Source organism: Centroberyx affinis, unplaced genomic scaffold (assembly GCF_046629955.1).
Source record: "Centroberyx affinis isolate AG114_WGS23_722 - 3 ecotype Tasmania unplaced genomic scaffold, CSIRO-AGI_Caff_v1 ptg004479l_1, whole genome shotgun sequence".
Lineage (NCBI taxonomy): Eukaryota > Metazoa > Chordata > Actinopteri > Beryciformes > Berycidae > Centroberyx > Centroberyx affinis.
Genome location: NW_027282136.1, coordinates 17,005 through 38,420, shown reverse-complemented (window position 1 = coordinate 38,420; position 21,416 = coordinate 17,005). Strand labels below are relative to the sequence as shown.

Here is a 21,416-nt window from a genome sequence, read left to right as displayed (position 1 = left end):
GAAGGTGCCTGAGACCTAGACCTTGATTTACCACCAGTCAGCACTATTTGAATTGACAAATAGAAACACAAACACACAGTTCATCACTTCTGCTAAATTTCACATTTTCCACATTTATTTAATACATTTTTGTGTCGCTATTTACAATTTTGAATTTTTTTGTTGAAATCAGATGCAATACCCAAGCTGTGGGTAGTATGTGGTGCCAAGTTGCAGTCTTGCATAAATTTATTTATTTTGCTCTGGATTGACACCAATGGTATTTGAAACCCAGCCTTCAATGTGTACAGAACAATCCAATCCACTGGAACACAGCATCAAATATACTCATCAATGATTAAAACTGGAGATGCACCGATCGATCGGCCGGTGACCGGAATCGGACGGTTTTCAGCTGATCAGCCATGACTGGTGACCGGCAGATCAGTCTCATTCAAATTTAAGACAACGGTAAAAACTCCGCTGTAATAGTCCATACATCCATACTGATCTCGAAATCTTAAACGAATCACCGGGAACAAATCGGCGCCCAGGAGCACCCGGGAGCGTCAGCCGATGCGCCGAAACCACCATACTGTGTCTCTCTCTTTCCACCAACAGAACAGAGGGCTGTCAGGTGGACTGAGCTTGCGCATAGGCATGGAAATAAACGGCGATTTTACTTTTCAAGCTTCAGTTTATCACATGCATGATATTGGTCAGCCTGCTTACTGTGTGGGAGAAACGAGCTACCTCCCGATCTCAGCGGAGTCAAAACAAAAAGTCTTTTTTTTTCACCACAAGATGGTGAAATTGATGTAAATAAATGATATTAGGTGTGTTGTTATATCGATCTGTTGCACCAGTTTTCTTTTGGGAAAGTATAAAGTGGGATATACTGCAATTCATTTTCATTTGGATTTTATTTGTACAAAAAAGCTCTGTCCAGTAACCTGGAGCACTTTTTTATTTTGAGATTTGTTTGAGTGAGAGTGAGAGAAGGTCCTGTAACCTGGTGCAGTTTTGGAGAAAATGTTAATGTTAAGTTATTAATAGTCAATGTTTTATTATGAACATACAATTGAATTTTAATTTTCCATTAAAGAAAAGTTACAAAAATGTTTGTGTATGCTGTCAATCATAGTTCTTAGAAAGAAAATCGGAATTGGCAGGTCAGACTTTTAAAAAATCAGAAATCGGAATCGGCCAAGAAAATTGCAATCGGTGCATCTCTAATTAAAACCATGCTAATATAAATCAAAAAGGCAAAGTATTACAGTGAGCATCAGCTCATTTCATATAGTGCATTTGTGTCTTCTCAAGTCCACATCCTAAACTTCAATGTTCAATAGGCCTTCATGGTGACCTTTAAGTGCACTTTGGGTCAATGACTTTAGGTAATTGAGTGTCTCTTGGTGAACAACTGCAGTGAATACAATCAGCATTTGGTCTCTAAAGCCTTAGCCATCCAGTCAGATCTGGCCACCAGTAACCTCAGTCTGTCACCTGAAGACTGGATCAGTTCCTTACCGCTGAGAGAGACAGAAAAAAAAAACAAAGAGATGCAAGAGATATAATGGGAGATATTACTCAATTTGGTGTTTTGTTTTTCATCATGAAACACTGTATTATTTTCATATAAACTGCAACAAGTCTCTCCATGTCTGTTAGGTAATGCTTTGAATACGAGTTTCATTCCTCACCCAAGGTAGTCCAGGCCAAGCACACTGATCCCGTTAACAGCCAGGATCCTGTCTCCCGGTACGAGCTTCTCACACCGGGCCGCAGGGGAGTCCGGGACCACGGCCCGAATGAAGATACCGTTCATCCTCAGTGGCGTGTCCTGGAACATGGGTCGAAACATCAAGAGCATAATGGCTTCACACAATACAACACAGCCAAGCTTTCACTCATCCCTCATTGCTATAAGTCTGTTTATGGTGTCAAGAGACTGGCTTACATTCTGGAGATTCTTAGTTAACGCTGCACTGCATGTTTGTGGCACCAGATGGCAGTGAGAGGTTACTTTGAATTTTAATACCCAGAAATCCTGTAACGTGAATGTAAAATTTCCATACTGACACCAAAATTTAATTTGGGAAAATAGGGCAAATCCATTTAATTAGTAGGGATGGGACTCCCTTCTCTGTTGCCCACTTTGTGATTTAGGCTAAGACAGGTGTATTTTCACATGAAAATCTGGTATAGTATAGCTTTAACATGAATTATAAAGGATCACATTTGCAATTTGATATTTTGACCAGCAGGAGGGAGTGTTATGCAGATAGTGACGGGGAGGGTATACTGAATGGTTGTCCCAAGGCCTTTTGCTGCTGGAAAGAAAAGATTAAACATATGCTCCAGAACAAACACTGAGCATTTTCCTCTGCGTCTTTCAATAACAAACATCCCTCTGGACCACCGTGCTGTTTACACTGAGGGCCAGGTGTGTGGAGGAGAGAGGCTTCAGAGCATTATGCAAAAAAAGATAACAACTGAATTCCAACCATTGTAACTGAATTTCTTCTCTCCTTAAGCTGCACTTTTCAGAATTGGCACTGAATATGGTAGAGTGTCGTCATTCTCAAGGACAATTTGTTGAAATCCAGTGTTGATGACAGTTAGTAGATAAAGTAGATGAAAGACAAAAGTCGAGCCTACTGGGATGCATCTCCAGAAATGTCAAGGCAGACAGTTCAGCAATCATTAGAGCTTTTATGGATTTCACCTTTCACCTGGCAGTCTCTTAAACGCAATCGGAGTAACCTGGGAGGTCCAGCTGACTTAAGAGGAGACTGATATTGGGAGTTATTGCCCAGGGTTGGACCTATTGGTTTGCTAATATATCGGGCTGATATTGCCCCTTCATTAAATATCAAATATTGGCCAGTCATGTCATCCACCTCTGATATGATGGAGGTTACTCCCTGATCTCAGCTACATAAAAAACTCTCTGAAACCTGCAGTGAATTTGCACATTTTAGTCATTTTTTTGGGGGGGAAATTATTTTTTTTAATTTTTTTTTATTTTTATCTTCTATCACTGAACAGGCTGGTAGGCCACACTGCCTTAAGGAGCTGCCAACCTACCTAAAATAATTTCATTATCCTGGGTTTCAGTGGAGAGTTTTAGTGTCCCATGATGGTCTAAATGTTGTTTCAGAGGCTTGAAAATGGTCAAATATAAAGATATTGAATATCGGCAGCTTCAATCCAAAAATATCAGTATCAGTACCGGCCTTCAAAAACCCATATTAATTGAACCGTATTATTACCTGTTTGGATGAAACCCCAGTCACGGCTAGAAGTAGCTAATTGCAGGTAATCAATCAATTAATTGTGATTCACAATGACTCTTTCACTCACCCTTGCATCAACCAGAGCAAGGCCAAGACCTCGGTCACCCCGCTCCAGCTCCAGGCTAAAAACCTCTTCATCGTTATTGTCCTCATCGTCGTCCTCCACCTCTTCCTCCTCCTCCTCCTCCTCTTTGAGCTCCACAATTCTTCTCATATTGGTGCAGTCGGATTTCAAACAGTCTGCTGTCAATGCAGCCAGACATTCAGACACTAATCCACCTAAGAATAAAATAGAGGACGATCATCTGAATGTTCCTTCCGAGCAAGAAAAGTGAAGAGACCTGCAGGAGGAAAAAAAAGATCAAATTTTACCTTCCTCATGTGCGTCTACACCAGAGGACCAGGGATGTGTCTCACTGTCGGCCCCCATCCGTTTATCTTGGTCTTCCTTCTCCAGGTCGACAAGCTCCAGGTTGTGGGGGGTGTTGGGCGGAGTGAGGAGGCAGGAGGGGTCCAGAGCCGACCTCCTCGACCCGGTGACCTCGGTCTCCCTGGTCTGCAGCTCCAGACTCCTCAGCTTCTGGGACAGAAGGAGGGCGCCACAGGAGCTGAACTCATCTAGGTAGTGGGTGGAGGAGGGAGAGGGGGGTGATGGGGGCGAGGCAGGAGAATGGGCTGAGGGGCTCTGGACAGCAGTCTGAGGTAAGAGCACCTCGACTGGTGATGACTCCAAGGATTCCAGACTGGCTTTTGGAAGGATATCCATCTTAATCAGTTTAGCCTCCATAGGAATGACAGAACCCTGGAGGACAAATAGCATCAGAGCAATGGAGGTGATGAATTGTAAAGGAAAGCAGCATTTGTGAAATGGCATATTTAAAGCTACAATAGGCAACTTTGAGCGTTGGCGCCCCCTAATGGAGAGGTAACTGTTTGAATTGCCCATGCTTTTACTAACCCAGGCAGTCTGTGATGCTTTATACCAAAGGATACCAAAGGGATGAGAGAGGCAAAAGCTTGTATGTAAATCTTACCTAGTGCAGCTGTAATTGACACATTACTCACATTTTCCAGCATATTAACTGAAGCCTGATTCTACATATTTTCATGTGTAAGCCAATAGCATAATAAAGGTTTTTGTACCTGTGGCCTTCCAATAGCTGTGTCCCCATAGGAATGTGAGTGTGAGAGGGTGGAGATGAGCTCTTTGAGCCTGTCCAGCTGCTTCCTCAGGGCCGAGTCTGTTACTGCCCTTCTCAGCTGGAGCTGGTAACCCCCGCCTGGCAGCACTAGCGGGTGGTGGGTGTCAAAACTCTCCAGGATATCAGCTGAGGAAGGGAGGGGGACACATAAAAATTAAAAAGGAAAATCGTGCAAATGACTGTATAAATAGACAAAAAGAAAACAAACAGATTTACACTTTCATAATTGGTACTGTAAACTGAGTCAGGAATATTATAGGCCCACAGCATGTTGACCTCTCACCGGTTTTGTGTGCTGCAGCGTGTTCCTGTGCAGATGGAGCCCAGGTATGTGGGCAAGAAGAGGCTGGACTGTAAAGACTCAGCAGGTGGTTCAGCTGGGCTGGACTCAGGGCAGGGTAGTCAGAGCGCAGGGACACCCACGAGGTCTACACACACACACACACACACACACGCAGGACCAGGGATTCATGGCAAGATAGAAAACAGTATATTAATCACCTCATGTTTGAATGAATGATGATCCACTCACAAACGATCATTCATTCATTGTTTGCGGTATAATTACCACAACCCCCCCGCCTCCCCGGTGACGCTTCATGCATGTTTGTTTTCTCTTTGGCTTTATTGAAGAGGATAAACATGTTGGTAGTGATTTTTCCCACAGGCCTTTCACTCCTTCCACCATCTGCCATCACTAGAAACTCATAGAACAGCACCCTCTTCCTGTTTTGTGCCGTAAAACATTTCCTGTGACATCCAACCCGGTGTCACACCATGTAAAATGCTGTATAGAGGCCAATAGAGAATGCCACTCTTCTTTGCAATGGTCTTGTTTGTTTACTGTAGTTATACTAATGTCACAAAATTAATGTGGTATTCATTGAGGTTAAAATGCTACACGTAGCACCATTAAAGCTAAAACACTTTAGAAGATGAATTCTAAACAGAGGGAAATCTCAAAAGAAAAATCCATCTCTCACACAACATAAGGGAAATGCATGAAGGGAAAACCTTCATGCATTTCCCTTATGTTGTTAACCTTTTTGTCCACCATGTGTTGAGTAACTTTGTGTCTATTTGTGTGTGTGCTTGTGTGTGTTCACCTGCAGCAGGTTCTCCCTAGGCGTGGCCAGTAGATTGACAGCTGAGGAGAGTGTGTGTGTGTGCTCCAAGGCCAGTTCTCCCAGTCCAGAACCAGCTCCATGGGCCCAGTCCAGGAGCAAATCAAGATTGGCCCGGATGCGCACTCCTCTGGACCACTGGTAGAAACCTGCCTCAGAGCCTTTATAGACATTGTGCGAAAATGATTCATGAAATCAAATATTCACTCAGGGTTTGATTCTACAGCAGAAGTGTGTATGTTTTTGTCTTTTGAATGTGTACAGGGTGCTTGCTGTGTGGGTCTGTGTGTGTTTGTAGGCCTGCATGAGTGTTTGCCTGCATTATTCTTGCGTGTACCTCTCTCCATGAGTGTGTTGAAGAGTGAGGCATTGATGAAGTAGAAGAGGTAGGCGAGGAGCTGAGAGGAGAGCTCTGGGTGGAGCTGACAGTCCAGCAGCAGTCGCCTGGTCTCAGTCAGGACCTGCAGAACCTGCTCGGTCTCACCAGGGACACGCAGCGCACCGCTACCCAGGACCCGAGCACTCCGGCCAGGAATCTGCGGCTCAGCGCTCTCCCTGAAGGGGTTGCAGTCCAGAAGGCCTGGCAGGATGGGGTACAGGACCTGATGAGACAGAGGTAGGTGATTGTCACTGAAGTGTGAAAGGGAACTGTGCTGCACGGTTTAAAGGATAGGTTCGTCAATTTTGGACCTACATATAATTTGTCTCTTAAATACCTGTAGAACTTGGACCCACAGAGAATATTGACTCCAGAATCAGCTGTTGGTTGAAATGGCAAGCTCCGTGCTGCTAACAATAAGTCCAAACAGGGTTTGTCAAAATATCTCCAAAAAAGTCAGTCTGTGAAAACGATATGGCGACCAACCGACATATTTCTATCCACAGCCTGGAAAGCAGCAGCACCGCACCATTTGCACTCATTGGATTGTCTTCTACCAAACTCTAACCAGCTCCATGTGCAATTGTTTACAGTCTGACTTGACCATCAGGGAAACTAGATCACTCCGCCAGTAATGCACTTTCACCCCAGAGCAGTCTGTGCTGTGGCAGAGAAAAATAGTTCTGTGATTTCTTGATTAGTGAAAGTGTGCATGAAGGCGGAATTGTCATGTTTACTCTCAACTCTCCTGTTAAGCCAACAAACTGATTTTTGGCAAGCCTTATTTAGACTCACTGTCAACAGCAAGAGGCCTAGCAACAGAGTTTGCAACCGACAGCTGTCTTGGGACAGCTGACTTGGGACAGCTGACTCAGAGTCAGTATTCTCTGTGGGTCCAAGTACTACAGGTATGTAAGAGACAAATTATATATAGGTCCAAAATCGCCAAGCTTATCCTTTAAGAGTGATTTCCTCATCCATGTGGAACTGGAGATTTGTTGACAATTCCTGTGGGATAATTTGAGGTCGGAAAAGTTAACGTTGTGCGGTGGAGGTTCTGATCACTGGGATAAACCAAAGCATGTAACCCTCTAACCCAGATCGTTTCAGACCACCCATAATGTCTCTACACGTCTGGCTCTCTCTGGCTCTCTCACGATTACATGCACATATCTGTTATAAGATTAGACTGACACAAGCAGCAACCCACTGCCCCAGAAATCAGCAGAAAGAGAGAGAGAGAGTCTGTAGCATTTCCTCCATTTCAGCCAAAGCTCCTTGCTGTTCTTCAGAGCAGGCCTGGACAACGATAGCTTTGTTCGGGCTAATTGTACACAGACATCCCCCTTCCCCTCCAATCCCACTCCTACACCCACCAAGCTTCCTTGGCCAGCGCCAGCCATAGATCCACATTCCTAAAAAGCTGAATATGGCTCATGTGGGCTTGGCATGGCCCAGCGACAGGACTGCTGAGTGAAGAGTTTTGAAGGAATCCACCCGAGCAGATCATTTTACATTTACTGTAAGGCCCTGCAGGGTGAGCCCGAACAGTAGAACATAGAGAGCCACGGCTCCCATCACATGAGACAATGGAAATGGGTGAGCACGAAGCCAAATAATGTTCCAGTGTTTCTGGTTGGAAAATGTCACTCAGTGGAACCGACCAAGACAGGACTCATTCAGACAACAACCCTCGCTCGTTCTGTTCCCTGGATCCAGAGATTGCCACATGTATCCATGGCACTTATTATCCCCTGGTGAAAAAACAGAGTGTGTGTGTGCGCGCTGTGTTTTCTATCTGCCCGCCTGCCAATGTGTGCATCCCTTATGACGCACAAGTAAACACGCAGTCTGTCCGCAAGCCTGGATCAATGCGTCTGTATTCATCACGACTCATCCTCTGGTGGGAATAGCCAGTCACCAATGGCGCCTTTTGTTTTCCATCCCACAGCAGTTACCCTCACTCCAGATGGACAAGCATGAAATGCCCCAAAAAGCAAACACGGATTTAGCAAGATGTTATACTTACTTTGGGGGAGTCTCTTGGGCTTACTTCAGGTTGTGTTTTGATTTAGACTTGAATTTGCTCTGAATAAGGTGGGGTTAGCATCACTCTCTGTGGGACCCCCTTGTTCACGGGAAGGTAAAACAACAAGGAGTATTGAGAGCTGGAGAAAAAGAACTTCTGTCTTGTTCGCTCTTTCTCTGGTCTGGCTTGTCTACACTGTCAAACTGAGACGTTAAAATCCCCTTGCACAAACTAGATCCTCATTCAGACACGCTGCAGTAAACCCAGATATAAATCAATAGACTTAAGTGCATCTCTGCACTAGTGAAGGGAACGGAAAGATGCTAGAATAAATCATTAGGCCTTAGTCGGGTTATACATTAGCTTGACACTGGTGGCTTAAGTACATTCCTCACATTATTGGGTCCGGTTGGCCTGTCAGTCCTGGAGAGATGTGGATTAGAGCCTAGCGACTCCTGACAGGTATGATGGATGAGAACGTCATGCCTGAAATAACTGGCATGACCACAGAAGTCCAAGGAAACAAGCACAAAAGAGCAAGGAGCCAGACAAATGTCAATAAAACATCGACCTTGCATTACATACTGTAAGTCACAACTTTTTGAGACCTATTATATTGCGGGATTATTTCTTCATTTACTGACATCTGGAAGTCATTCGGTTCATCGGGCTGACCCGCATTCCACCATAAGAGAGATGGAGGCTGACTGATGGCAGGTAGTTCGATAACCACATCCTCCCTGAATCGAGAAAAATATGCGAGGCACCAACTCCGCAGGACGGCTACTATTCAGGAATTTCTATAGTTTCCTCCTCAGAGACGCGGTACGCGGACTTTGTACCTTCAGCTTCCTTCCTGAAGGGGAAATCTTTATCGAGGATGCCTAGAACCTTTCACAGTCCATCTCAGTTCCTGTTGGCAGAGCATGTGAGACCTTGGCTCATGCTATCTCTGACGTGGCTAAATGCGTGACATGACTTCCCTTCGCCCTGGCCCTGTTCTCTCCCATTAGGTGTTGCTGGCTAGGAGCATCCAGGTCAGCGGTGGGGTATACACTGAATCAGTTAGGAAGTCTAGTTATACTCTTAGGAGGAGAATTGTTCAAAAAATGAACGAGTCAGATGACATCAGATGCACTTTAATAGGCTGATTTGTATTTTCTGGACGGTTTTTCGACCCACACCCACTCAGCTCAACTGGAAAGTTGTCTGAAACCTCCCTGGCAAGATTCCATGTAGTGGGTGTGGTGGAGGGCTTCACCGAATACTGAACACCACTGGCTGCTATTGCTACAATGCAATACTTTCTCTCTCTCTAAATGACATTCTTTCTAATATTCTACGGTAGGTCTATTGTACATCTACAGTATTTAAAGCTACACTAGGTAACTTCGCACTTTAGTGGTTCGCACTGTTTCCGGTCAACCTGTGTCTCTGTTCTTTATAAACATAACACATTTCTTTGTATATCTTATTGAAGTTAAATGTGTCTTGTATGATATATGAATACCTGACTTCTGCTCACAGCCTTTCTAATCAAAATATTGGAGGTCACAAAGTTCACCTGGCAGCACTTGGAGACCACAATCTAATCACAACACACACACACACACACACATACACACACACACAGGGACAAAGGCCCCTGGTGTCCTGTCTCTCCCCTGTCATAATGCCCCCAGTGTGGTAGGGCAATGTGGCTGGTCGGCCTATTAGAAAGCTGTCAGAGCAGGCTAACTAGGCTCTTTATTTTCAGTCTGTCTCTGATTATTTTCCTTTTCTTAAACGACGCAGCATAGCCGTGAGAAGCCCAGGTGGAGCCGGCACAGAAGGACCATGTGTGATGGAGATGTAGTGGAGCGGCTCTGTCTGAAGCCTGGTAAGCCTCATCTCCTTTTGGCCGGGAAATGTTTGGCTTCCCATGCAAGAGACTGCAGTACAAACACAGGCTTTGCTCAATAAAACATTACATAAGATTATTACTTTTCCCCAATAAAGAGTAGTGTAACGAATTAGTATTTCATTTTCAACTACTTTGATTCTATGGTGTAAAATGATGATATTGTGTAAGCTGTACCTGGGCGCTTGGTCTACCTCTCACCTTGGTGATGTAGTACACACACTGCTGGAAGGTGAGCATGATGACCTCCTCCAGGACGGCCATTGTCTCCTCACTGGCTGAACGGACACATGACAGGCGTAGCTCCAACAGGGCTGAAAAACACACACACACACACACACACACACACACACATACATATAAATGATGGGTGTATTTGCTCTCTAAGGAAAACAGTCCTCATCACTAAATGTCTTCTTTTTAGTGCCTGGTGGAGTGGAGGTGGTGAAAAATCTCACTCGCTGCTGGTTAGGAGACAGTTTTGTATTTCACTCAGATAAATCTACGATTTCTCCATTAAGGGGATTAACGCTCTTCTCTGTTGCAGCCCTATTTCATGATTTGTGCTGATAAGATTGCTGTAATTTTACATAGAAATCGAACCTAGTGCAGCTTTAACTGTTCGTAGGAGCTCAGTAGGCTACTAACCCAAGTTCTCCTCCTCCCTGTTCTTCTCATCTTCCCTTTCTTCTTCATCCTCCTGTCCTTGCTCCCTCCGGGTTCTCCAGTCCAGAATAAGGGGCAGCTGGTGCTGGATGAAATACAGCAGCTCCAGGCCGTTGGACATCCATACCACCAGGGGGCGCAGACCTGAGATCACCTCTTCCAGACTAAGCGGCTGCAGTTCCTCCGGGTCTGAGCATTCACCATTAAGACTGGAATTCATCAGAATAGATCTGGAGTCAGTCTGTGAGTGTGTGTGTCACATAGTGAACAATAGTGAAATCTGATTGCTTGAGAATTAGTATGCACTTACGCTTCGGGTTGAACCGCAGCTAGCTCTTTAGTGTGCTCCTGCATGTAACAATGAAAAGTCAAAATATAGTAATAATAATATACTAATAACCACTATTCATATAAAACTTTACAAATGGATAAAAAAAAACATACAGCTGACAGCAAAACCAATGAAAGCAAGGTAAGAAATACAAAAGCAAGGCAAGAAACATACAAGTAGACCATAAAAGGTATGGTCACAAACAGTTAATAGAAGATCATTACATAAAAGCAAGTCTATAAAAGCTAGTTTTAAGAAGCGATTTAAAAGATTATACAGATTTAGCAGCCTAAAATCCTCAGGCAAGTCGTTCCAAAAATCTAGGTGCCCTGATGGAAAACAACGGATCACTTCTTGTTTTCCATCTAGACTTTGAAACACCCAATAGGAACCTGCCCAAGATCCTCAGGCTGAAATCCGGTTCATTTGGGGTTAAAAGGTTTTTGATATTCCTTGGTGCCAGACCCATCTGTAAAAAGTGATCAGTAAAAACTTCAAACCAAGTCTACAACTAACAGGTAATTAATTCAGAGATACTAAACAGTACATTATAGACTGTGTCAAATGTGATCAAAGAGATATTAAACTGCAACCAGACTGGAAGATGTCAACTCACCCACATGGCACTCTGAACTCCGCTGGCAATGAGCAGCAGGAGCCTGCGGAGGTCTGAGGTGTGGAGATGCGCGGCGGAATGCTGCACACACACGCACAGCAAGAACGCCACGGTCAACGGCGGCGTGCCTTTGGCGCCTATGGCAACTATCTCCTTGACGATCCGATCCTCCAGCTCCACCTCGTAGGTCAGAGTCAAGCTGTGGCCCTCGGGGGCTTTTAGAAAGGGGGCGCCTCTTTTCGGGGACGGGCTCTGGAGGTCGGCGCAGGTCGAGATGCAGGTGTCGCAGAGTATCGGGTCTCTAGGATGAGCTGGTGTAGCGGCAGACGTGGCGTGGCCCAGCAGCCAGGGCACAGCGGACAAGCTGGGGTCAGGAGAGGCGTCGTTCACCTCCTTCATGTCCAAGAAAGAAACACAAGATATCAGATGTGGGTCACTTTCAAATGAATGAATGTGAACAGCCATAGGTATATCGTGGAACTCTTCTTACCTTGTGCGTCACGGCTAAAGGATCCTTGAACAGGAACAGGTACCGCTGTCCCAGGCCGATGACGTCGCCGGGGCTCAGCGTCGCCTCTTTCCTCAGCGCCTCCCCGTTCCTCGACACCGCGGCGTCCCGGCAAGGGCGGAGCGCGGTGGGGCCGCCGTTGCCGCGGCGATGGAAGCAGCAGTGCCTCGGGAGGATGTCGGGGGCGAAGAGGGCCACGTCGACCTTCGACCCCTCCCCGTTCTCGCCGTGTCGGCCGATCGCGACGCTCGGCCCCGCGAGTAAGTAGATGACAAAGTCCTGAGGAGGGGAGAAAAATGACGAGTAGGACACTTTTTGAAAAGGTATTTAAAATGGAAACGGACATTAATTAACCACCAGCTAGGTAACAGCCACACATACTGAAAGCTTAACTATCTGAACATTTGGGGGCATTAGAATTATAGTCTTGGCCCAAGCTTGATTTAGCAAACAATGTTTATTAATCACAGAGTGGCAAACACAGTGTGTGTGGGGCTCATTATGTTTGACACTCCCCTTGTGATGCCTGTCTTTTCCAACAGGACAGAATTAACCAGCTGAATTAATTCACAAATTCCCTAAACCCTGTTCATAAGAACAAATGAGTATTTCACGTGCTAGATGATTATATTCTTACGCGCAGTGAGCGAAAACAAATCACTCTTTGACGCAGAATCAAAATCACCACAGTGTGTGAGAATTATGTGTGTGTGTGTGTGTGTGTGTGTGTGGCAGTTGTCCACTGGTTACCAACTGGTAATCAGTCAGGAAGCAGTGCCATGGTTGTCGCATTCTGTTTCCTGAACAGTGTTTTGACACTCCGTTTTTCTGCGTACAGTAACACTGACCTTTTCCCAGAATGATTCCCCCCCTCTGTCTCTCACTGTCTCTTTGTGATTCTTTCCAGTGAGAAAACAGGCTTTCAGGGCTTCAGCGCTGACATGATGTTTTACTGAGGGCTTTGGGCCGAAAACAGCGGGGAATCTAGCAGCCTCTCACTCCACTAATCTGTTTGTGTCACACTAGGCAGAGAGCGAATGTAAGCGTTTTGCAAAGAAACAGAGAGGCGATGTGTTTGCACTTCTAATTCAATTCACATATGGGACTAATTGATGTGGGAGGTGGGGTTGAGGAGAGCGTGTGATACCTGTGCGAGGCTGCAGCCCTGCAGCAGCAGCAGGTAGGGACAGTCCTGAGGCGGGTGAATGGAGTACTGTGTGGTGTTATCGTCGCTGCTCTCCGTCTCCTCCCTCTCCGACTCCTCTCTGTCCCGCTCGGCCCTCTGCCTCGGCGGACAGAGGGTCTCTGTCTTGGCCCGCGGCCCGGCGTCCCCCTCGGCGAGGTCGCGGACCCGACTCTGAATGCGGCTCTGTTTCGGGCCGGCGTTCCGGCGCGTCAGATTCTGGCTCTGGCTTTGATCGGCGCGGCAGATATTCTGACGGGCGTCCTGCTGGGTCTCGGTGTCGGAGTCCAGCAGGTCCATCTCGCTTTTGCTCCTCCACAGGGTCTGGCTCCGACCCGAAGTCCTTTCTATGAGAGTGGAGGTCACTCTGGAGCGGCTCTTCTGCAGTTTACGAGCCTGGGCGTTGATACCTGACACAGAGTTGTATAAATAAATAAGATAGTCAGGAATGAGAGCGAGCACTGTCGTTAAAAACTACCTACAAAGTGTACCGGCATTTAAAATATTATGCACAGGGGTAATGGAGTGCGGTCACGGGGCAACACCCGTTTTTTTTTTTCTGATGAAGGGTGAGTGTGTATAGCCGTTTGTACATGCGTGTGTTTATGCCAGAGTCAACACGGAGAAGGAAACAGACCTCGGTGGAAAGAGAGACAGCGCTCATGGAAATGAAAAAAAAAAAAAAAGAAAGTTCGCCCACACAGCAGGCGTCCACAAGCTGACACTGATAGGGCCGCTATCGCAAGCTGTGCCATTCACAAAAGCAAAACACATAACAGGACGCGTCTCTCTTACACCAGGACCGCAGCTGTATCAACCAACAACCGGGGCTTTTCAGTAGCAATGACAGAAAGGGAATAAGCAACGCGTGAACAAAAACACGCTTAGCGCATGGCAGTGGGTCAGATCTTGAGCGAAGTTAAACTGGGGGAAGGTTAAAGAGAGGGTGTGTTGCTGGAAGAAGTGTGAAAAGATGAAATTAGAGGCTGTCTGCAAGTTTCATCAAGTTAAATTTGAACCTTGTAAGAGCAGTTGGAATGAAATATAAGAGCAATTTGAACAAGAACTGTAGAGCTATCAGAATATGGTTAGGCCTGCGTGACTTGGCTGATTTCTCACCGGGAAAAATAGCAAGAAACCACAACGTTTTTTACTGGATTTTAACACTGGCAACGCTTCATGTAACTGTCTTCAAGACCTTATTCCAGCACCTGCAGACACCCTGTGGGATGCTGTGAAATGATCAGTCCCCTAAAGTCAAGAGCCGTACCCGCAGTGACGGTGTCCTTCTCTTTGGACCTCTTCTCCTCCACCGAGCTCCTCCGCTGGATTTCGAAGCGGCGCGCCAGCCCCTCCCTGGGCTTCCACAGCGACTGCAGCAGGAGGGGCTTCTCGCTGTCGCCGACGACCCGGAAGCCCTCCGTCCTCCACTGGCGCTCGCTGACGGTGCCGATGGCGTCGCAGAGGACGTAGGACCCCGCCTCCTCCTTGCCCAGACCATACCTAGGATGGATGCGGGAGCGTTTGAAAAAGAAGAAGAAGAAGAAGAGTTAGATCAAATAAAATCCCTTCCATCTCTCTCCCTAGCCCTTATTCTATTTCCTTTTCCTAGCACTTCGCTGTGATCTAGGAATTGAAGCTTTATTCTACTGTTGCACCGACTGGACGTTGCTCTGGAGAAGCGTGTCAGCTAATCGTAAAACTAATTGTTTTTACTTTTTGCCACAGGGACAATGGTGGCATGTTTCCATACTCTAGGAACTGTTTGCAGCTGAGGAGACTGGGTGAAAGTGACTTGGAAAATTTCACTCAGTTGCAAAGCACAGGACTTAAGCACCCGGCCACTAATATTGTCTGGTCCAGGGCTCTTACTGACCTTAGTTTGTTTAAAAAGCTTTGCAACAGTAGTTAGATCAGTTTTAAAAACAGAAGTGTCCCTGACGAGTTCACGCATATTATTTGTTTTTTCATAAACATCATCCGATTTAAATCTCAAATACATTTGTTTTCCAGTTGCAAATTAGAAGTAAAACCATTCAAAGAGACTGTATTATTGCATTTATGTAGACCCGTCATCAATTTCATGCCATTCCAGACAGACTTGAGGTCAGAGTCATTGAATTTGGATTCGATTTTTGTCTTGTATTTGAGTTTCGCCTTTACAATTTCAGCCCAAACTACTTTTCTAATTTCAGCATAAGCAATTTTATCCCCACTTCTGAAAACAGCCTTCTTTTTTTTTCCCGAAGCAGACTTTTCAGTTCCTTGGTGATCCAAGGCTTGTTGTTTGGAGACAACCGCTTTGGTTGGGATCACACTATCTACACAAAAAGAGATATAGCTGCACACTACATCTGTCAGTTCATTAATGCTATTCCTGAAAGACGGACCAGTCTGTACAGTCAAAACACCCCTGTTGGGCCAGTTTACATTAGAACTCATCAAAGTAAAATCTTATCAAGCATATTGCATTAAAACTACAGGCAGTACAGACTTGTTTAATTAAGGGTTGTAATGAATTTGCAGTGTGCCTAACTTATTTGCTAATCCATTACTAATCTCCCGTCCTTGCTCTAGTATTGATGTAGCTAAATGTCACTGGCGTAATGAGTATACACTCTCATTGAGTGAAGAGGAAAATGTTTCGACTTTGTACTCTACAGGCTGAATACCACTTCTATTAATCACTCCATTATGTTTTTGGCCGAAACATAAGCAAAGACTGACAGAAATGCACTCTCTGGAGAGGCGGCCTCGACGCGGCGGCCAACACTGGCCGTCTCTCACACAAGTCTGTGGTTTGCTCTAGAGCTTTTCAGAACTGCCATGTAAACCAGCAATTTGGCACACGTACACTGTGCACAGTATACCGCAGTTATAATAAACAGCTGCCCTTAAGAACAATGGGTCAAGTCGACTTTGTTCATCTCGATCCGCGCTAATCGTAACAAGATGTGCACGCTCTCTTTATCACCTGCCAAAGCTTCGTGCATCAAAGGCTGATCTGACAGCTTCTATATACAAATAATGTAGCACAAACGTATGTTACAGCACGGATGAGACTGGACATATAACTCATCCTGAGCAGACACAAGTACACACACACGTACAAATGTAGACGCATATGCAGACACACACACACACACACACGCAGAGATACATATGGCCTTACCTTTCAAGGGCCTCTTTCACTAGTTCCTTTGCACTGGAGTGTGTGGTGGCCAGGACGCTCTTGTAGTGAGCTCCTTCACAAATCTCACTCCCAAAGATCTTCAGGATACCCGGAGCAGTGATCTGATTGGACAGCTCAGACGGGTCGTCTGCTATTGATACATCTGCAGGGATCACTAGAACAAGGAAATAAGGTTTAACTCTGGTTCACGGGGGTGTTTCATGAACAATGGTGCCAAATGACTTTATTTTCTTCTCTACTTTTAACTTAAAGATGCTGCATGTAGCATGTCTTCCAATGACAAAGAGCCAGGACAAACTCGTGTGACATACTGCTGCCCTTCCTGGCATGGCTGTAGAGCGATGACCTGAGGCCTGCGGTCAGGGCCATGGAGCTGGAGCTGGAGCTGGAGGCGGGGCCGCGCAGGAAGACGCCCGATAGGCGGTTGGTATGGCGACGGATGCGGCTCTTGCTGGGCTGTCTGAGGGCCACGCCCACACACTCCGCCGACCTGGTGGAGGAACTGGAGGAACCTGACCTGACAGGGGACGGAGAAGGACGGTGCAGTGGTTACAGAGGCAGTCCTTGAGCTGGAGGATCCAGGTTCAAGCCCCGTCCTGCTGAAGAGTCCTTGTGCAAGACACTGAATCCCCACCAGCTCCAGAGGTGCGGCTCTGTAGCTGACCTTTGACCTCTCTGTAGAGGGAGAGGGCCAAGAGGAAAGAGCTTCCCTACAGGGATCAATACAGTGTCACATCATTACATTAAGGAGAAACAGAAAGATGGGGGATGAGGAGGGAAACATGGTTAGAGATGGAGGTGAATGATTTAGAAGATGGAAAGAGTCGATGTGATGGGACAGTGAGGACGGGAAACAAACGTAGCAGGAACAGGACTTTGGTAGTGCGCAGAAATAAGGAACTAGAAAATGAGAACAGAGGTTAGTGTAACAGTTAGGGACAAAGAAAAGGAAAATTAAGGTCATAGCTGAAGAAGAGAAAAAAGTATTAAGGATGAGGAAAGAGAGTGTGTGAAGTGGAAGGGAAAGAAGAAGGCTTAAATAAGTTAGTTCCTATTGCGGTGTAAAAAAACGATTGGTGGGATTGTAGGTGTCGTGCAGTGTTATGTGTGTACATTGTGTGCTGTGCAATTGTAATGATGTATAATGTCAGCTATTTTTTACATTTCTGTACTTTTTATTAGCCTGCATAAGGCATTTGCGATAGTTGTAGTCTATTTAAAAGTCCAACTAGGGACTAGGGTTGGAAATTAGCAGTAGAGACACACATCTTTTATATTTCAATTGTGAAGTGTAATTATAATAGTGTCCCTATCAAATAAGCTATTAAATAAAAAAAGAAGTAGAAGCAGAGTAAAAAAAAGAAATGACTAAGACGAACAGTGATAACACAAAATGTGCACAAAACATTCTTCAATATAAGCATTAATACAGTATATTATGACTAATCTCTCAAATCCCTGTCACAAAATGATATCACCCTTCATCCACCTACACTGCACTGCTAAAGTGAAGCTCATACAGTACATACGTGTCTATGCCCAGGACAGTGCTGCCCGCTCTCCTTCACCATGCCTCCCTCAGCTCCTTCAGCACATTAATGAAATAATGAAGTGGTGTTTACCTCTGACCAAACCCCTAAGCTGCTTACTGCAGTGGGCCGTTCAAAGGTTCTCTGCTGTTGCGCCACCATTTGGATATAAAAGATTTCAGACTTCAGATTAATAATATTAGTGAAACTAATAGACTTGTGTACTAATGATATAAAATAGCATGATGGAGTGCAACACAAGACAAGGGGTGATTGAACAGCATGTAGTAGAAACATTTTTGCAGTAGTTTGAATACATTATGGTTAATCAGAACTTAATATAGTGGTTAATCAGAACTACTTTCATTAAAATCATTAACTACTTTATGGTATCTAGTTGTAGAAGTTGAGCAGGCCTGTTGAAAAAAAAAAGTTTGTTAAAAATAATGAGATCCTAATTTCAGAGATAATCATTCCTATGAGTTGGTGTCTGATTTCCACCTTTCCTCTTCATTCCTCCTAATCCTCATCACTTTCTTTTTTTTCTCTCCCTAAAAACAAATCTATTTACGGAAGAGGATTAGGGCCACATGTGAAAAATTTATTTGAGTTCTGAGTTTAAAGTCAGAAGTCAGAATTCTGACTTTAATCTCAGAATTCTGACTTTAATCTCAGAATTCTGAGTTTAAACTCAAATAAATTTTTCACATGTGGCCCTAATCCTCTTCCGTATCTATTGGCTCTGGTTAAACTGTCTTTTTTTTTAATTGTAATGAATGAATAAACAAATTAACAGATAAAGGTAGCCTACAACTAGTGGCAGTTTCTCAAAAACATTTCAGAGTAATAAGAGAAGAACACTGACATGAGGACAGATGAGACCCTTGTCTACCCGGCACAAGTCAGCTATCACTATAAAACTTATTTGCAAGTGTAAAAACTGTGTTTTCTAGCCCCAGTCGTCCATACTTACTGCTGAGAGCCATCACTTGGCTTCCTTCCCAGCTTGACAAACCGTCTCTTCGGGGAGGCGGCAGGTAAACTCACTGGTCTGGGTGGGAGAGAACTCAGCTCGTCAGGGGAAATCTTCATCACATTCATTCCTGACCGCTCCACTTGCGTACAATTTAAAAAAAACCAAAAAAAACAAAACGTTAGCTCAATTTAAACGATCAACGCAAAAGTCCCATCATCTCCCATTAGATGGTGATGGTTTTTGCACACAGGCTGCTTTGCTTCATCTTTGAGTTGTTTCATTCAGGACGAGCGGCACCAAACTATTCCGCAGCTGCTTCATTTTACGCAGACGCACTCCGGAACATGCGCTACAGATGTTTCCAGCTTGCATCCAGCTGTTGTAACTGTTGCACCCGGGCTGTTCGGTCCAACAACGCCGGTTCAAGTTACAGCTTCACTTCACGCTGTTTCTAGGACACTGTCAGAGCAGGAACTAATAAAATCCTTTGCTACAGCGGTCTGGATCACCAATATCCGAAAAAGGACAAAATATTGTTTAATACCATCTTGCCAGAAACTCGCCCGTGGCTGGAATTGTGCAATAAAGTGATTCCATAAAAAAAAAAAGTTATTAATCTTATATAATCAAGTACATTCCCAGTCCTTGGAGCGTGCAATTTGTTTCAAATTCATGACGAACCCGCTTTCCAGATGTGCGTCCAGAGCGCAACTGCTCGGAGATGCCAAGTGCACACCCACCACCACAGACAGCAGTGGAAAGCCAGCCAGCGTGAAGAAAAATACAACTTCCGGTTATAGCTTTCAAAATAAAACGCTCGCTGACGAACACGGGAGGGGGGTGCTTTTATTTTGAAGGCGCAATCACCTTACTATCGTCTCGTTCTGGCTTGAAGCTGACCTGCCGGATCAAATGTTCCGCTGTCGGGATCACGGTGTGTATTCAGAGGAACATCGTGTTAAAACTCGGCAGTGCGGCGGCCCTCCCGTGCCTCTGAAGTCAAGTCATGTTCAACCAAATGGACCAAACAGACTGAACATTCCTGTGTAAATGACTCCATCTTCTGGCTGCGCTGAGCACAGATCAGTTTTGCACAGAAAAAGTAGGAATCTCATTAACTGTACAGGGAAGTGATATAGCCTACTGTGATGTGATGTGATCTGACTCAGTGAGTGTGTGTGTACTAATACAAATATCCCTCCTCCTCCTCCACTAATACTAAAATGACTACTACTGTGCGTGTGTGTGTGTGTGTGTGTGCGTGTGTGTCACAGTGATCCAGTCGACCACTAGATGGAGTGCTTTGCCCTGGAAACACACCTGAACCAGGTGTGACGCAGTGAATTTTCTGAGGATGCAGGTCCACGTGAGAGGAACCTTTTGGTCACTGCTACCTAGTGGACATTATGAGGGCAATTGCAACTTTTTATTAGATATTAACTGTAAGTCCAAGACAATTAAATGTGGTGGATAGGTTTCAAATCTCCCCCACTACTCTGCAACAGAAAATACATAGATCGGCCAGATGATGGCGAATAACTCCTGAAGCCTAAAGGTCTAGAATCAAAACTCCTTTCCCTCAGGTTCCTTGGCTCAAGATGAACCCATTGCACCCTTTTCATTTCCGCCATGACAGTTTTTGAGCTATTTTGAAGAAAAAAAGAAGCATATATGCACTTCCTAGATCAGTGATTCTCAACCTTCTTCATATCAAGGACCCCTAGTTTAGTCCACATTAGGGCCACGGACCCCCATTTGATGAGATTTTGTCACTTGGACCCAAATCTGAGAATAGTTTTATTGTTAGATATGATTTTGTCCAGAATTCCATGACTATCTGTATTGTAGGTAGAGAGATAACAGTGAAACTATGATCAAAACAGTCATTCTTCTACATTCTCTAATTGTGTTAACTTCTTGTAAATGAAATAATGGCAAAGTTTAACAATTCATCAATTTGCTGGGGACCCCCTGAAACCTCCTGAAGGACCCCTGGTGGTCCCCGGACCCCACATTGAGAACCACTGTCCTAGATTACGGCCATGGTGCACAAATTTGGCAAAGACGTGCAAACGGAAGTGAGGCATCATTCCTAAACGCTTGACGGTCGAACAACTAAACCTCAGACACATAGCTGGGATGGATCCCAGAGTGTGACAAATCACATTTGGTCATGCTGAACAACACCACCATCGCGATAAATTGGCAGTTTTTCAACCATTTTAACTGTAGTTGCAGGACTTTCATCAAAATGTTCTATCTTTGAGATGTAGAACTTTTCCATAATGAAGAATCTATCTTATATTCTCACTATCAAATAATTTGCCCCATAGGCTTGGACCCCACTAATATAAATAGCCTACTAATATAAATACAGTATATATGTATAGGTCTACTGTATTTATATTAGTGAGGTTCAAGCCTATGGGGCAAATGATTTATTATTATTAGTATTAGTAGCAGTAGTGTTTTTTAAGTCAGGAACAGCAAGTGCTCCCCAAG

General features: G+C 44.9%; 1 protein-coding gene across 1 annotated transcript; it reads right to left on the bottom strand.

The window, feature by feature from the left end:
• Nucleotides 1-1,374: 1,374 nt before the first annotated feature.
• Nucleotides 1,375-19,039, bottom strand: LOC139665181 (ras-associating and dilute domain-containing protein-like). Its single transcript, XM_071544166.1, has 18 exons — nucleotides 18,912-19,039; nucleotides 16,721-16,926; nucleotides 16,389-16,563; nucleotides 14,487-14,719; nucleotides 13,181-13,626; nucleotides 12,016-12,312; nucleotides 11,526-11,918; nucleotides 10,889-10,926; nucleotides 10,561-10,787; nucleotides 10,114-10,226; nucleotides 5,942-6,206; nucleotides 5,587-5,765; nucleotides 4,764-4,908; nucleotides 4,422-4,606; nucleotides 3,651-4,044; nucleotides 3,346-3,557; nucleotides 1,683-1,822; nucleotides 1,375-1,511 (listed from the first exon to the last, which is right to left on the bottom strand). Exons 1-18 carry the CDS (start codon nucleotides 19,037-19,039, stop codon nucleotides 1,418-1,420), a joined length of 3,870 nt encoding a protein of 1,289 aa, XP_071400267.1. The 3' UTR covers nucleotides 1,375-1,417.
• Nucleotides 19,040-21,416: the final 2,377 nt, after the last annotated feature.

What these genes read in the sequence shown, in the direction of transcription:
- LOC139665181 (XM_071544166.1), bottom strand. Translation starts at nt 19,039, where the DNA reads ATGAATGTGATGAAGATTTCCCCTGACGAGCTGAGTTCTCTCCCACCC. An exon ending in GAAGGACACCGTCACTGCGG is followed by an intron (nt 13,627 to 14,486) that starts GTACGGCTCTTG and finishes ACTCTGTGTCAG; the next exon opens with GTATCAACGCCCAGGCTCGT. An exon ending in GAGTTCAGAGTGCCATGTGG is followed by an intron (nt 10,927 to 11,525) that starts GTGAGTTGACAT and finishes TGTTACATGCAG; the next exon opens with GAGCACACTAAAGAGCTAGC.